Genomic DNA, 15,617 nt, shown 5'->3' on the forward strand with positions numbered 1-15,617 from the left:
CCCGGAGCTCACCCCAGATTCTGGGTGGAAGGAAAGCGCCCGGCTCAGGGGCCGGAGGTGTTGTTTAAAGAAAGCAACTTTGCCGGGGAGGGGACAAACGGCGCGGGGGCAGCGGCCGGGGGTGACACCGGGAGAGGCGGGGATGGCAGTGAGGAGCGGCGGCCTCCCGAGGTGGCTCCGGGCCGGGAGGGACACGGGGGGACCCGGCCGCGGTACCGGGAAGGGGGGACGCAGCTCCGGACCCCCCCAGCGAGCCCCCCCCGCTGCCGGCGCTCGGGAGCTCCTACCGGGGCAGGGCGGCCGGGCAGCGCCGGGGCTGCCGGGGCGGCGGGAGGCCGGGGCCGGGGCCGAGGCGGCCCCCAGCACCCCCCGAGAGGCGGGCGCTGCCGGCCCCTTCCCTCCTCCCTCCCTGCTCCCTCCCCTCTGATCATGTTGACATATTCACACGGCCCGAAGTACTAGTGATGCTTTGCTGCAGCGTTACAGTTTCCGACACCTTCTTTTTATAACTCGGCGCTGTCCCCCTCCACCCGAGCTGTCAGAACCCCGCCTATGGAGCCTCACAATTGGTCCGAAAGCGTCAAAGAGCCAATCAAGGCGGCTCCAGCTCCCCTGTAACCCACAACACATCCCTACGATCGGGTGCACGCAGAGCACAGACTCACAGGGAATTCTCAGAGCCGAGAGGCTCCTTCTCCCTCTCTCTTCTCTCTCTTTCTCTTTTCCTCTCTTTCTCCCTCCCCCTTTTTTCTCTTCCTTTCTCTTTCCCTCTCACTTTCTCTCTCTCTCACGGAGACAACAGTATAATTCTGGCAGATTTTTTTTAAGGCACAGCGAAAGAGAAAGAGAGGGGGAAAAATAAATTTAAAAAAAAAAGAAAAAAGGAGGAGGGTGAAAGAAAGAAGAGATCCTGATGGAAATCAGGACACCCTGACCAGCTCCTGCTTGGGGAGCGAGGAAGGCGAGGCGGAAACGAGATTTCCCTACAAGTTTTTGCTGCTGAAGGTTGCTCAGGAGCCTTCCTCGGCCGGCGAAGGGGGGTGGGTTTGTTTGCTTCTTTCTGCTTTCCCTCCTTCCCCAGCCTCTGCTCTGCAGCCTGACCGTACGGAGGAAAGGTGGAGGGGTGGGGGGGAGGGGGAAGAGAGCCAGCCACCCTAAAAGAAAACCCAGCTTCGAGCCGTCACCCTCCGCCACGGAAGAAGAGAAGAGGGATTGGGACTAAGAGAAAAAAAGAAGAAGAAGAAGGAAAAAAAAGGATTTCTGCTTGTCCAGCTCTTCTGCGGCAACAGGAGCAGACAGCGAACCCGGTGGATTTTTTTTCTTCCCTTCTTCGGCGTTTCTTTTCCAGCACAAGAACTTCCACTCAGGAAAAAAAACGCAAACAACTAAAAAGCAAAACAAAGCCTCTGAGACCGAACACGAGAAAAAGCAAGACTAATAATGAACAATCCTGTTAATCCGCTGTCCCGAGGGCTGGGGATGTGCCCCGGCTCGGGAAGTTGTAGGCTGTAGAAGTTCTGCCTCTCCCTCATGTACTGTGCTGTTTAGAGCTTGTTACCCCAACCTTTTTTTTTTTTTTTTTTTGGTGCTTTATTGCTGTTATTGTTATTATCTTAATTTTTCTTCTTCGTGATGTGCTGTTAGAAACCACTCCGGGACTACTCCAGCAGTAGGAAGACCGAGGAGTGGAGTGGATGAATTTACCGATGAGAGATCCAGTAATCCCTGGGACAAGCATGGCTTATCATCCCTTTTTACCGCACCGGGCACCGGACTTTGCCATGAGCGCCGTGCTGGGACATCAGCCTCCCTTTTTCCCGGCTCTGGCTTTGCCCCCCAACGGGGCAGCCGCCCTGTCCCTTCCCGGGGCTCTGGCTAAACCCATCATGGATCAGTTAGTGGGGGCTGCAGAGACTGGTATTCCCTTTTCTTCCCTGGGTCACCAGGCAGCAGCCCATCTGAGGCCTTTAAAAACTCTGGAGCCAGAAGAAGAGGTAGAAGACGATCCGAAAGTGCATCTGGAAGCTAAAGAGCTTTGGGAGCAATTCCATAAAAGAGGCACAGAGATGGTGATTACCAAATCGGGAAGGTAGGTCTGGCTCGGGGGTTCGTGCCTTTTCCCCCCCTCTATCCCCCAGCCCTCAGTCTCTGCACCCCAGCAGGGCAGGGCTCTCTCTCGGGCGGTTTCCTCGGTAAATCTCCTTTCACCTGCAGTTCTGGAAAGCTTTAGGCAGCTGAAGATCTGAGCCCGTCTGGGGCACCAGGCTGCCGGGAACAGCCCAAGCGCGACCCGGCCCTGCTCAGCATGAGCGTGTGCAGGGGGTGAGGGGGTCCCTTCATGGTTCAGTGGCTTAATGCTTGCTGGAGAAGACTGGGAGCAGGAAGAAAATAATTTGGGGTTGGCAAAGGGGATGGCCTGGTTTTCAGCCTCGCTACACGCAGTTTTTCTTCCTTAAGAAAGGGGAATGAAGGAAAAATCCTATGGAGAGGCGTCTGGCTGCTGCTGGGGCAGGAGGGCAGATAGGCTCGGTGTGTCAGGCTGTGCCCATCTCTGTGCTGGGATCTCGGCTGGGTTTGTGCTGCCTGATTATGTCTGGAAATGGACAGAAAAGCTGACAAAACTCCCCGGCCGTCCTGCAGCCGCTGCAGGAGTGGCAGGGAAGGGTTTGCAGCTCCGCGCTGCCTATCCCTATATTTATGTAACCTTCACGTGGGAATGAATGAACACACACGGCGCGTCCACGCTCGGCATTTCTGCTTTTTATAGGTTTACCCGTCTGAAATCTCTCTCTATATTCGCTACTCATTGACATCTGGACTCTTTTACAACTCTCCCTATCGCTGTGATGATACGTAGGGTGCAAACCTCCTTTGCACCCGGGTGTTTAAGGGGCTCTCTGAGAAACCTCCCAAACTCCCCACATCTGATTTGCCAGGAGAATTACTCGAGGAAGCCACTCCTGAAAAGTCTTCTTAGATGGCCTTCAGCTGCCTTACTGGAGCTTCGCCTATTTGCAAAGCACTAGTTGCAGGCTACAGGCTCAGGAGGAAAAAAAATAAATAGAAGCCCTAAAAGCAGCAAGGAGAAAAAAAAATCTCGCCCGTTTTACTGCTTTCCCGAAGTTTTTGCTGTTAATCGTGGTCAAAAGTTTTTGCGTGAAAGCCTCGGCCAGTATTAAGAGCTCTTACATGTTGCAAAGTCATGTGTTTCCTTTTAAGTTGAGATTTGCTGAATGCCAACCACTCGATATAATAAACAGCAAATTTGTGGTATCCTGTTGCAGTTTGGAGCCGGAGCTGGGAGCGGGGATCGCAGGGAACCCTGGGCACAGGGGGGGATCCCCGGACAGCCCCGGCAGCCACGCTGCCCTCGCTGGGGGTTTTTATTCTCGTCTGCGAAGTGTAAAACTCGGCACTTTATCGGGAGCCCGGGTTGTAACAGTTCAGACGATTTATTTTATCGGGGTGCGATCAGCTCCCATTTCTTTGTTTAGCAGGCAAAAAGGAAACTAATGAGAGATCAGAGAGCCCCAAATGGGCCTTTGCTGTTTAGGAATGGCAGAGAGAGGTAGGCGCCTGCTGATTTCCAGGGAATGCGTACCTTTCCCATCCAGGGACCATTTTCTCCTGCAACTTTTAAGCATTTGAGAAACCTTTTCGCTGGGGGCGGTGGGGGGGGAGGAGAGGAAACCTTTTTGCTGGACACAGACTTACTCTGTTGTTTTTGAGAGCCGAAAAAGTTGCTTTGTAGACACGCTACCAAAATTCAGAAGCTTATTTAAACGTTGTAATTAATTTCATTTTATTTTTCTCTTGTCTTTTCTTCCCCCCACTTCCTCCCTCCCCCCTCTGCCCATAGGAGAATGTTTCCTCCATTTAAAGTGAGATGCACTGGACTGGATAAAAAGGCCAAGTACATTTTATTGATGGATATTGTGGCGGCTGATGATTGTAGGTACAAATTCCATAATTCCCGGTGGATGGTAGCCGGCAAGGCTGACCCTGAAATGCCAAAGAGAATGTACATCCACCCGGACAGCCCGGCCACCGGCGAACAATGGATGTCCAAAGTCGTCACCTTTCACAAGCTGAAGCTCACTAACAACATCTCTGACAAGCACGGATTTGTGAGTGCCTTTTACACCTTCCTTTGCCCCCCTTTTCCCCTCCCTCGCCCCCGGCCCGACCGGGGGGTCCCGGGGGTGTGCCCGGATCTCGGCGCCTGCTCGGCCGGGCAGGTCCCGCTGGCAGCTCCGGCAGGCGCCGAAATGAGGGGAAAACGGGGCAGAAACACCTCCCCACGCACCCGGGGACGGGCACCTAACAGTCCTTGAATTTTCCTCCTGCTGGGGTCAGGATTAAAGCCCGGAGTTTACTCTGTAACCTCCCCGTGCCATGCAGCGTTAACTTTAGGGATACATTTCCAGCGCAGCGCAACTCGATATTTCTCAGAGCTGCGGTGACTTTATATATCTATATATATTTTTAATAAAGTCGATCACACTTTCTAAGCGTAGGAAAACGATATGCATATGTGTATAAAGGGCTTAAAGGCCTAAGTACGCAAACGTTTAAATCTATATTAATCTGGATAATGTAAAGCAAGCCGGAGTGAAAATAAACAGGGACCAAAAGCAGAGGTCAAGTTGCCCATTCATGTCTATCCACTCCTTTACATTTACCGGGTGTGCAGAGATAAAAACTTACCCTGAGAGTGAAATCAAACAAACCTGCTGATAAGTGCTCTGTCGGTCCTGGCCATTTCTTTCTATTCCTGGGAAAGCCTCGGCCTCGGAGCCGGGGCTTGCTGCTGGTGGCCGCGGCCAAGGGATCTCTAATGTGCCGAAGATTGCATTTGCTGCCGTGATTTGATTAGATGATACATTTTTGCCGTTCGCAGAAGGCCTTAAGTGAATTGGGGCACGCAATTAGACCGAGCCGAGGCTCTCGTGGTGGTGTTGCAACTGTAGCTGCTGCTTCTGCTTTACTTGATTTTATTTTATTTTTTTACACTTTGAAATCAAAGGACGTTGCTGCCCGAGCCCAAACAGCTTGTCCCCCTCTCCCAGCAGAGCTTCGAGGGGATTCCCCCCTCGCTCCTCTCCTTCGAGAGGTCCAGCGAGAGCCTTACCCCGAGCTGGAGCTGTCAGTACTTTTAGTTGGATGCTGCGAGGCGTGTGCGTGTGTTTGGAGTGTGCTTGGCGGGGAGGAGGAGTGAGGGGAGGAAGGAGAGGGAAATTAGGAGGAGAAAGTGCCGATGGCCGGGGGAAATGCTGCTCCTGCTGACCGTCTTCTTTCCCCCCTCCTGCCCTCTCTGCTGCCGGCCGCTGCCCCCCCCAGACCATTTTAAACTCCATGCACAAGTACCAGCCCCGGTTCCACATCGTCCGAGCCAACGATATCCTCAAGCTTCCCTACAGCACGTTCAGGACCTACGTTTTCCCGGAGACTGAATTCATCGCAGTGACCGCATACCAGAATGATAAGGTAAGGAGATTAAGAGAGGATTTGTTTTACGTGTTTTGGCTTTTAAGAGAACTTTTACTCTGCATTGTTCCCTTAAAACTCACGAAGCCCATCCCGCTCTTCTCTCTCTCTCTCCCCCTTCATCTTTTCCCCCAAAACCTCCTTCATCCAACTTCGGGGAAGGCGCTGGGGGAGGGGGTCCAGCGCTCTCCTAATACCGACCTCGGGGAAGGCAATTAAAAGGAGGGAGGACTTGGGGTGAGGGGGAGAATGTTTAGGGGTTTTCTACCTTTTTTTCCCTCCCCAGTATAAGGAAAGGGATGGGGGGGGGTTTGCTGCTCTTAGTGTGGATTTAATCTAAGATGCATCAGGGTAAAAAAATAGTAATAAAAAAGACTCGGCTCCGTGTGTCGAAAGACAGACTGGGGAGAGCAGCGGGGCTGAGATTTTGTAATTCTTCCTGGCCTTTGTGCTGTTTTAGCTCCTTTAACAGCAATTGGCAATAAGGCTGGAGCGTACGTCTGGTTCCTATTATTATTATATTATGATATTTTTTTTTGCATCCTGCAGTGTTTTATTATTTTTTGTGGTGCAGAAATATGCTCTGGTCAGAGAGGGGTATCTCGCTTGAATTCAGCTGGAAGGGCTGAAAAAGCCCGTGTGAGAAAGTTCTGCAGCGCTGCAAACGCTGCCTTTCCATTGCTGCTGGTTTATTGTCGCTCGCGATGAAGGTGGTATTATTCGGGAGAGTGGCAAACGGCGAATTTACGATTATTAAGTCAAGTGGAAGGAAGGGAAGGAGCCAAAAAAGGGGCTTTGATATTTTTTGTTGTCTGTGAATTACAACTTTGCGTTCGCCTGCGTTGAGCGCAGAGGCTCTGGATGCGCAGTGCCGCTCGCTGCAGCTCCCCTGTGCCCCTCTCTGCCCCTCTCATCCTTCACCGTAAAAAATTCGGGGGTGAAAAGGGGAGGTCTGCACGCTTCTGCCCTCTCTCTCCAAAAAACCGCTTCCCCCTCGGGGCTCGGGCTATTTTCCTCTCTCTCTGCAGCCAGGCACTTGCAAGGAAACCGAAAGAAAATGAGTGTACAGAGAGTAGACTTTGCTTTGGGACTTTATCAGCAGGGCTGGCCGGCCCGCTCTATCAGCTGGGGGCGGCTGGGTTGAAGGACAGAAATGAGCATATTTGTGTGATTGCCATGAAATCGGCTGGGAAGCGGCGTGCGGAAGCGGCGGGGAGCCCTCGGCTCTGCGCGGGGGGAGCAGAAGGCACGACCGGGAGCACCTGGATTAAAAGTCCCGCTGGTTTTAGCACTGGGCTTTTCCTGCTCCTCCTGCTCCCGTGTGTGCGGTGCGGCGGGGGGTGACTCGGGAGCCAGGGCTGCTCCTGCCCGCACTCGGCGTTTCCTTTTCGGGGTCATCCTCTGCTCCTGAATTGGGGGCTTGCTGTGCTCGCAGCCCGGCCCGAGATGGGAATGGGGCGGCGGGGAGGCGGCGTTCCCGTTGCCACTGCTCGCGTCCTGTTCTCATTCCGGCCGGGCTGTGAATTCGGCTCCGTGCATCGCAGGCATTGCGGGATGCCCCGCACCCCCCATCCCTCCCAACAGCCATTCCTGAACCCCGAGGAAACCCAAACCATAAAACTTCCACACACACAACCCCCCAAAAAATACGAGCTGGCTCCTGGCACCCCTGGCGCCCCAACACACAGGGAGCATAATGTGATTATATAAAGTATTTTATTATAGCGAGGGGGTGGGTATGATTCCTTTGCGGTTTAATTATGGTATTTAAAGAGTTTTAAGCACAGGCATAACTTGCATGGATCTCATTGCACGGCTCAATTAATTCTGATGTGGTGGCAGCAACACGGGGCTCTTTCATTGCCACCACGGCCCAGGTCACCGGCCAGCCCGGCGGGGGATTGGGGGTGAGCTGCCTCCAAACAGCTTGGAAAACACAAGGATTCACCCCAAATCCAGGGACCTTTGCCCCCTGCCCTGTCCTACTCCTGCCAGCACTAGGGGAACTGGGAAGAGTGGGGTTTGCTGTTTTATAACACAAAAATCTCCTTATTCTGCCCCAACCCCCTGGCTATTTTTTTTTTCTCTCTCTATCCTATAGATCACGCAATTAAAAATTGACAACAACCCCTTTGCCAAAGGTTTTCGGGACACCGGGAATGGAAGGAGGGAAAAGAGGTGAGTCTGGCTCGATCCTTTACAGGCGCCTCGTTTGGTTTGCATGTGTTAAGCTCAGAACACGAGCAGAGGTCAGAATCACCTTGCCTTGCCTCCAAACCACACTTCCCCCCGCCAAAATCCATAAGGATCTTGGCGTTAATAGCGTCAAACGGATTGCATGGGAATTCTTTCCTGCTTTCCACGTTTAGTTTTCACGTCACAGGGGATGGCTGGCCAAAGGGAGTGCAGTACATTGAGCAAATATTGCTAGAAAAAAGCTTCCCCTTACAAATTAGAGAGGGAATATTGCAGTGTAGTTTGGATGTGGGACTGGAGAAGAGGGACAAGTGAGGGCTGAGCACTGCTTGAATCTCCTCTGGCATTTTTCTGAGGGTTGCCTGGAAAAGAGTAAAATGGAAGAGAAATACAGAAATAAACACAGAAATGGAAGAGCAACACAGAAATAGAGGTGAAACACAGAAATTAACTGTTTGGACAGAGGTATCTCATGAATATGAAAGTAATTAATGATAGAAGATTCTTTATTTTTTTCCAAAAGCAGCAGGACAGTGTTTGTGCCCCAGGTAGACAGACAGAACTCTTTATAATGGGACTCGAGACTTTTATTTTTAATATAAGAAGAAAATACATGGAGAAAAACGGGACTTTTTTTTCCTTTAATGGGGGATATATCTGTTTTGTTGTGGTACAGGAGACAGGATATTTTAGCCATTTGCAGAGGGGGTTAGATAATGAATAAATAGATCTGTTTCTCTTTTTTCAAACAAACAACAAAACAAAAAGGTGAGGGGAACGTGGTGTAAACCAAGAAGCCTCTCTCCCTGCCCAGCACACACACAAACATGCACACACCAGCTCCTCTTGTCCATCAGTGTGAAAATAAAGCCAGCGCTGGAGCCACAGGACGGAAATGATTTCTAATTTCTCCAAATATAAATAGATTTTTTACTCCGGGTTAATTGTTGGTGAAAAGATTACATAAAGTGCCTAACAAAATAACCACTTCCTAGCAATCTTAGCAACCATTAAGATGGCTCATATCTCTGGAACATCCTTGCCTTTTAAAAGCTAATCTCCAGGGAATGCTTCCCTCTCCCCTCCGCCCCTTGTCTTTAATATCAGCCCTCGCTGAGGAGCTGCTCACGCTTCCAAGAAATCTCCTCTCATTAGCAGCCAAGCGCTGCCTGCCAGAAACGCGCTCTGCTCCTGAGGGGACCGTGGCTCTGATTCCCCCGTGCCCCGATGGGAGCTGCAGGAGGGGCTGGGGAGCTGGGGGGGTCCCGGGGGGCACTGGGGACCCTCTCCCAGCGGGTTCTGTGCCCGCAGGAAGCAGCTGACCCTGCAGTCCATGCGCGTGTACGATGAGAGGCAGAAGAAGGAGAATCCCACCTCGGACGAGTCGTCCAATGAGCAGACGGCCTTCAAGTGCTTTGCCCAGTCCTCCTGTCCTGCCGTGCCTGCCGTGGGCACCTCCAGCCTCAAAGGTGAGAGCTGTGGCCCCTGGTCTCCTCTGGGAGAGCCTGGGTGCCCGCTCTGTGGTGGCAAATCCTGACCTGTGTCACTGCCCTCTGGCTCTGGCCTGTTTTCCTTCCTCCCTTCTTTCCCCCCTTCCCTCTTCCCTTCTTTTCTCATGTTTTGCCTCTTTGCTCTCTTCTTTGTATTCTTCCTCTCTTTAGTTTTTCTGCTCTCTCTTTCCTTCTTTCCCTCACTCTTCTTTCTTTTTGTCTTTCCCTCTCCTCCCTTCTCCCCCTCACTCTCCTCTCTCTGCCTTCCTCACTCTTCCTCTCCCTCTCCCCCCCCCGGCCTCCCTCTCCCCTTGCTGCACATTCATCCCTCCCCTCCATGGTTCAGAAAGGAGCCAGCTCCGAGTCAAGGGAGCAAAGACAGACCACGGGGCAAAAGTTCAAAACTGGAGTCACTCCATTAATATCCCTCACTGAGTCTGTTACTAGAGGAAGGATCTTTCCCCTGGATACAGTCGCGAACTTTGTTATAGAAAAGTCACCCTGGGTTTCTCCGTGCGGGGTTGGGAGCTGTCTGCAGCTCTCTGTATGTATTAATCCATCCCGGGCCGGGGGGGCAGGGGGAGGAGGAAACAACCTCCTTTTTGTAGTTGCTTTACTCGTTTCTTTCAAGGCCTGCCGAGCTGAGGGGAGGGGAGCTGGGAGGGGACCCGAAAAGCAAAGCAGAGCTTCGCACCTGGGGCGCTGAAATTAGGAGATGAAGTGCAGAGGAATCCAGCGAAGCCCTGCATGTGTTTGGGGAGAAGGGGGGCCCAGGCCGTGATGAAGACGGCTGCGGGATGTCTCTATGAGCCTTTGTAAAGTTTACCCGTTGAAAGGGATGAAAACTTTGGGAAACTTCATAGGAGACACATCCCCAAGGCCCTCCAGCCCTGTCCCGAGTTGCTGCTGTCCTGTTTCTCCTGTACATCTCCTGCAGCTGGGGAGGGAAGGGGGGTCCTTGGGGGCTGCGGCAGCCCCGGGGAGCTCCGGGGAGCAGAGCTGCTGGCCCCGGGCCCGCCCGGCTGGGGGGTCGCTCCTCTGGGCCGCTGCTTTGTTTCGCAGCCAAATTTGCTGCGTTGTGTAAAACTCGGGCTGGCTTGGACGGGGCGGGCGGTGGGAGCCGGGGGCTGTATTTATTTATATAATAATAAAGAAAGGGAAGGATTTCCACACAAACCTCTGGCCGGCCAGGAAGCGTCTCTGCCCCCTCTCCCAGTCCGGTGGGGATTTCGGGATGTGCAGTGCCGGATCCCAGCCCCGGGCCCCCTTTGTCTTGCAGATCTCTGCCCCAGCGAGGGAGACAGCGATGCGGACAGCAAAGACGATCCCTTGCTAGAAGGAAACGAGTCGGGCAAAATCAGCACGACCACCGCCGCCACCCCAGCGCCGGCCAGCTCCGCTGCCACTGCGGGGGACGAGCCCCGGGACAAGGGCGGCAGCCCCTCCAAAGGGCACTTCTTCCCTGGGGACTCGGCAGGGAGTCGGAGCCGAGAGAGGACTGAGAAAGCCCCTCCGGACTCCCGGCACAGCCCGGCTACCATCTCTTCCAGCACCCGGGGGGGAAGCCTGAGCGGCGAGGAACTGAAAAGCCCCCTCAGGGATGGCCCCAAAGTAGATGAGAACCGACTGCTGGGGAAAGAGCCCTTCACCCCCCTGACGGTCCAAACCGACAGCACGGCCCACCTGAGCCAGGGACACTTGCAGAACCTCGGCTTTCCCCCTGCCCTGGCCGGCCAGCAGTTCTTCAACCCGCTGGGGAACGGGCACCCGCTGCTGCTGCACCCCGGGCAGTTCGCCATGGGGGGAGCGTTCTCGGGCATGGCCGCGGGCATGGGGCCCCTCCTCGCCACCGTCTCGGGGGCGTCCGCCGGGGTCTCGGGACTGGACAACACGGTCATGGCCACGGCGGCGGCCCAGGGACTCTCGGGAGCATCGGCGGCTGCTTTGCCTTTCCATCTGCAGCAGCACGTCCTGGCTTCACAGGTACCGCGTTCTCCCCGCGCCGCCCCTGCGGGCCGGGGGCTCCGAGCCTGGGGATAGGGGGTCCAGCGGGAACCTCCTTTAAATTCCCCGCGTCCGTGTCCCCCCTCTCGGGGGCCGGTCACAGGGCTGGGCAGCAGGTCAGAGGAGGGAAAGCTGTGGGCGGGGAGGGTGGCCCAGCGCGGTCTCCCTGAGCTCTCCCACCCTCCCCGCTGTCCTGCAGAGCCCGGGGCGCGTCCCGGCCTGCGGAGCGGAGCCGCTGTCGGGGGGTTGTGCCGGGGCTGCTCTGCGGAGCGGGAGGGGGCTGGACCGGCGGGTAAAGGGAGCAGGAGAATCGCCCGGTGCGGGGGAGAGTGCGGGAGACACCCCACGGCCATTTGGCCCCCGGTGGGAGCGGGGCCGTGCAGGGCAAGGCAGGGCCGGGCAGGGTGTGCCCCATCGCCCCCATGTTTCTGGCCCGGACAGCGGGAGCAGAGCTCTCATCCCTCCGGCAGCTGCGTGCGCGGGGAGCACCTGGTGCCGCGCGGACCGGTAACCCTTTCCTCTCTCTCCTCCCCTCCCGCAGGGCCTGGCCATGTCTCCCTTCGGCAGCCTGTTCCCCTACCCCTACACCTACATGGCAGCGGCGGCCGCCGCCTCCAGCGCCGCCTCCAGCTCGGTGCACCGGCACCCGTTCCTGAGCGCCGTGCGGCCGCGGCTCCGCTACAGCCCGTACCCGCTGCCCGTGCCGCTGTCGGACGGCAGCAGCCTCCTCACCACCGCCCTGCCCGGCCTGGCCGCCGGCGCCGCAGAGCCCAAGGCGGGCGGGCTGAGCGCCAGCCCCGGCTCCGTGCCCCTGGACTCCGCCTCGGACCTCACCAGCCGCTCCTCCACGCTCTCGTCCGGCTCCGTGTCGCTGTCCCCCAAGCTGGGCGCGGACAAGGAGGCGGCCACCAGCGAACTGCAGAACATCCAGCGCCTCGTCAGCGGGCTCGACCCCAAGCAGGACAGATCCCGCAGCGGCTCCCCGTAACCCCCCGGCCTCGGGAGCTCATTTCAAATCCGTCTCGCAGTGCACTTTGTTTCAAAGAAACCACATCCTCCACCCCGCGAGTGTTTGTTTTTTACGCCTTCTTTATTTTGTTTTATTTTTTTCTCCCTACTTCTATTTTATTTTTTTAAACATATAAAATCCCGCGGCGTTTATCTGGTGGAGCAGGGAAAAAAGGGTCGGGGATGAGGGAGCGCTGGGTCGGAGGCTCCTCACAGGGATCGAGGCACCGGTGGGGTTTGTGGCATCCTCCTTTAATTTTCTTTTTTACCAGTGTAAAAAAAAAAAAATAAAACCCAAAACCAAAACACACCGGGGAAAAAAAAAAGAAAAAAAAAGAGAAAAAAAAACTAAAAGAAAAAATAAACCAAAAAAATCAAACAAACTTATGAATAAAAATTAAGTAAGAGAAGTGATTTTTTTTCTCTCCTAAAGAAAAGCGTGTAAGTAACTCACGTATTGGTTCTTCAACAGTTGTTTCCTGGGCGGGTTGTTAACCACAACCCTCTTAGTCGATATTAAGGGAAGCTGTGTGTTTAAAATATTATTGTGATGTCTGAGAGCCAGTTGGTGGCTTTTTTTTTTTTTGCATGTTCCAGAGTAGTCTGCTTTTTTTTTTTTTTTGAGGGGGGGTGGTGGTATTTTTTATTTCAGTGGGGTTTTGTTGTTTATTTTTAATGCTCGTTTCAAATCCCAGGGAAAGAATTATTATTAATAATAATAAAAACAAAAATAAGACCTTTGTCCCTCTACCTTAAACATCCTCCCTTGTAGCAACAAAAATAAGACGTGTAGTTGGAAAGAAAAAAGAAAAGTGAATTTATTTTATCTAAAAACCTCTGTAGCTCGACTGTAGATTTATCACAGCTTTCCCTCTTTAATTGTATATGCAATAACAAGGTTTAACATACTGAGAAGAAGAAAAGAGTGGACACTATTATTAAAACAAAGTATTTATGTAATTATTTGATAACTCTTGTAAATACGTGGAATATGAATACTCGAAATTAAACTTTAATTTATTGACATTGTACATATCTCTGTAAATACGACTGCAGCGGTCTTCTTTTGTTTCCTTCTGTTTTTATTTTTAGTCGTTTTCATTTCAAGTTGGTAATTCCTTTAAACATAGATCCCGACCCAGAGGAGAAATTCCCCCATTTGTGAGGGCTCAGTTTTTAAATCAGAGCTCAGCCCAGGAAAACCTCGTCCTTTGGTCCAGGAGCCGAATGCAAAAGGCAAAGCAGAAAGAAACCAAATTATTCCAAGACCTTAAAAAAAATTCAAAGAGAGAAAAAGACAAAGCAGTGTGCCATGGTAGCTTTTAGTCCTCGATTTCTTCGGTGTTCAAAATGTCAACAACCACAAAATTATATATGTTTATACACGACAACAGGCTTCTCCAGTGGCTTGAGAGAAAAAAAAAAAGAGGTGAAGATTCTAAGATTTTCTGTACTTTCTATTATTTTTGCCCGTTTCCTCAGTGCGTCAGAAAACAACCCCGCAATTGAGTTTCACTACTGTGCTTATTGTTGTCTTTGTTTGAGTGAGTGCATATTTTCTTGGGTTGAAAGTCAGGTGCTCAGAGCTGGTTCAAAGAAAAAAAAAAATGAAGGTATATTTTGTGTTATATAAATGTTGAGAAGTTCTTGCTATTTTTTTTTTCTGTAATTTTTTTCTCCCCTTTTAAAAGTCACTGAAGTTTCAATAAATTTTTATTGAAATGTCTTGGGCGTACTGTGAAATGCCTTCACCCCAACCCTCCCCGAAGTGCCTGGGAGGATGGAGGGGTTGAAAGATATATATCCCTCTTCTGCCTTTCTCCTCCACCCCCTTTCCCGTTCCCAATATTAAGATATTTCCCCTGCAAGGAGCTAGTACGAACCAGTCGAGATGGTGTCATTGGAATTGTTGGGGGGGGAAGGACGAGTTTTAAGCAAGCTGTTTAATGTACCTTTTCCGTCTTTATCCCTCTCGCTTTTAAAGTCGATCCAGAGGCTACTAAAGTCACCTCTTTTAATGGAACAATATTAAGTGGCGTTTGAAAAGTTAATGAGAAAGGCTCAGCTATGCTTTTATCTGTCATAAATTAATAACGCAAAAGTGAAGAATTAGAGAATAGATCGGTTAAATTTTAATGCAGAGCCCTCCTTCAAAGTTTCCAGGTAAAGTGCTCAGGAGTTGATGCTGCTGCTGGGCTCGTTTTCCTTTCCCGTCCGGGCAGAGGATTTGCTTTCCCAGTTAGTTAGCACCTGAAAATACATGTTTTTTTAATATTTATTTTCCCCCCTTTTATTGGAATCGCCCCTTTTTGCCCTTAGGCTCGCGATATATCGAGATTAAGCTGGAAAACGGCTGGAACGGGGACCGACATCCAGGCTGGACCAGTGGCCTGGGAGGTCACTGAGAGGAGAGCTGAGGTACAGCTGGCAGCCCCTGCTGTACCTCTGCCAGTCTATGAGCACATCCTTTAGCAGAACATATATATTTCTTGTTAATGAGATTTTTTTCCCCCCATCCCTTCAACAGTTAGTGGCCCGTATATTGAAAAGCGATTCATCGTCCGCCAGTAATAAATATTATAAGGATGTACTTCCAGCCTGTATCCTGTTTTATGCTCTGCCTGCCCCTCGGCCCGCGGCCCCCGGTTCCTGCGCCGGCGAGATAAAGGGAGATCCAGGGGGTAAAAGTGCCCGTGAAGTTGTGTTTTTTTGGTTTTGGTTTGTTGTTTTTTTTTTTTTTTTCCCCTCGATCTTTTAGTTTAAAAATTCCCCCACGAACATGGAACTGTTCCCCTTCATGAGGAAACGGGACCCTTCCCATTTCAGCTTGGGGATGGGGGTTTTGTTGAAATCCACGATGTTTGAGCGGCAGAAAGGTTTGGGCTGAGTTTGGGCAGGAGTTTTTGCCTCCCTCTTCTTCCCCCACCTTAGCATGGCCCAAGGTGACGGCTGCTGGAAATGTCACTCGAGCTGATGCTCCCCTGAGCTGGCCTGGCCGAGGAGGGGCTTTAGGGATAGAGGTGGCGGCGGGTCGGGTTCAAATAAATAAATAAATAAATAAAAATAATAATCCACGCGAAGAAGGACGCAGCGGCTGTGCAGGCAGCCCGGCCCGAAGGCTGCAGCCCCACACGGATCCTCCACACGGGTGGGAGCTGGAGCGGCTCCGGGACAGGGACCCCGGTGCCGAGGGGAGCAGGACAGCGGGACAGAGCCTGGGACAGCCATCCCCGCCCTGGGAGCAGCTTTGCCCTCCGTGCTGAGCTCCGGCCTCAGCGGCAGCGCCAGGGCTCCGGTCCATGACAGACCCCGGCCCCTCGCCCCCATCCCTCTGGATTCAGGAATCACGCGGGGACCTCAATTCTTTTCCTCTCTCAGCTGCTGGTCCCCCAAACGGCTCTTAGAGGGGGAGAGCCGCTCTGATCTGTGTGT

At 52.6% G+C, this 15,617-nt stretch overlaps 1 protein-coding gene across 2 annotated transcripts; it reads left to right on the top strand.

The window, feature by feature from the left end:
- The first annotated feature begins 443 nt into the window (after positions 1-443).
- TBX3 (T-box transcription factor 3) lies at positions 444-13,911 on the top strand. 2 transcript variants are annotated; one of them, XM_074554194.1, is made up of 8 exons: positions 444-1,040; positions 1,645-2,089; positions 3,860-4,127; positions 5,341-5,487; positions 7,589-7,665; positions 8,995-9,152; positions 10,453-11,156; positions 11,719-13,911. In XM_074554194.1, exons 2-8 carry the CDS (start codon positions 1,695-1,697, stop codon positions 12,163-12,165), a joined length of 2,196 nt encoding a protein of 731 aa, XP_074410295.1. In that variant the 5' UTR covers positions 444-1,040; positions 1,645-1,694; the 3' UTR covers positions 12,166-13,911. The 2 variants fall into 2 exon arrangements, with proteins under 2 accessions (XP_074410295.1, XP_074410296.1); XM_074554195.1 differs by lacking the exons at positions 444-1,040; positions 1,645-2,089 and adding an exon at positions 2,123-3,568.
- Positions 13,912-15,617: the final 1,706 nt, after the last annotated feature.

The sequence above is a fragment of the Zonotrichia albicollis genome, chromosome 18 (genome assembly GCF_047830755.1).
Source record: "Zonotrichia albicollis isolate bZonAlb1 chromosome 18, bZonAlb1.hap1, whole genome shotgun sequence".
NCBI classification, from domain to species: Eukaryota; Metazoa; Chordata; class Aves; order Passeriformes; family Passerellidae; genus Zonotrichia; species Zonotrichia albicollis.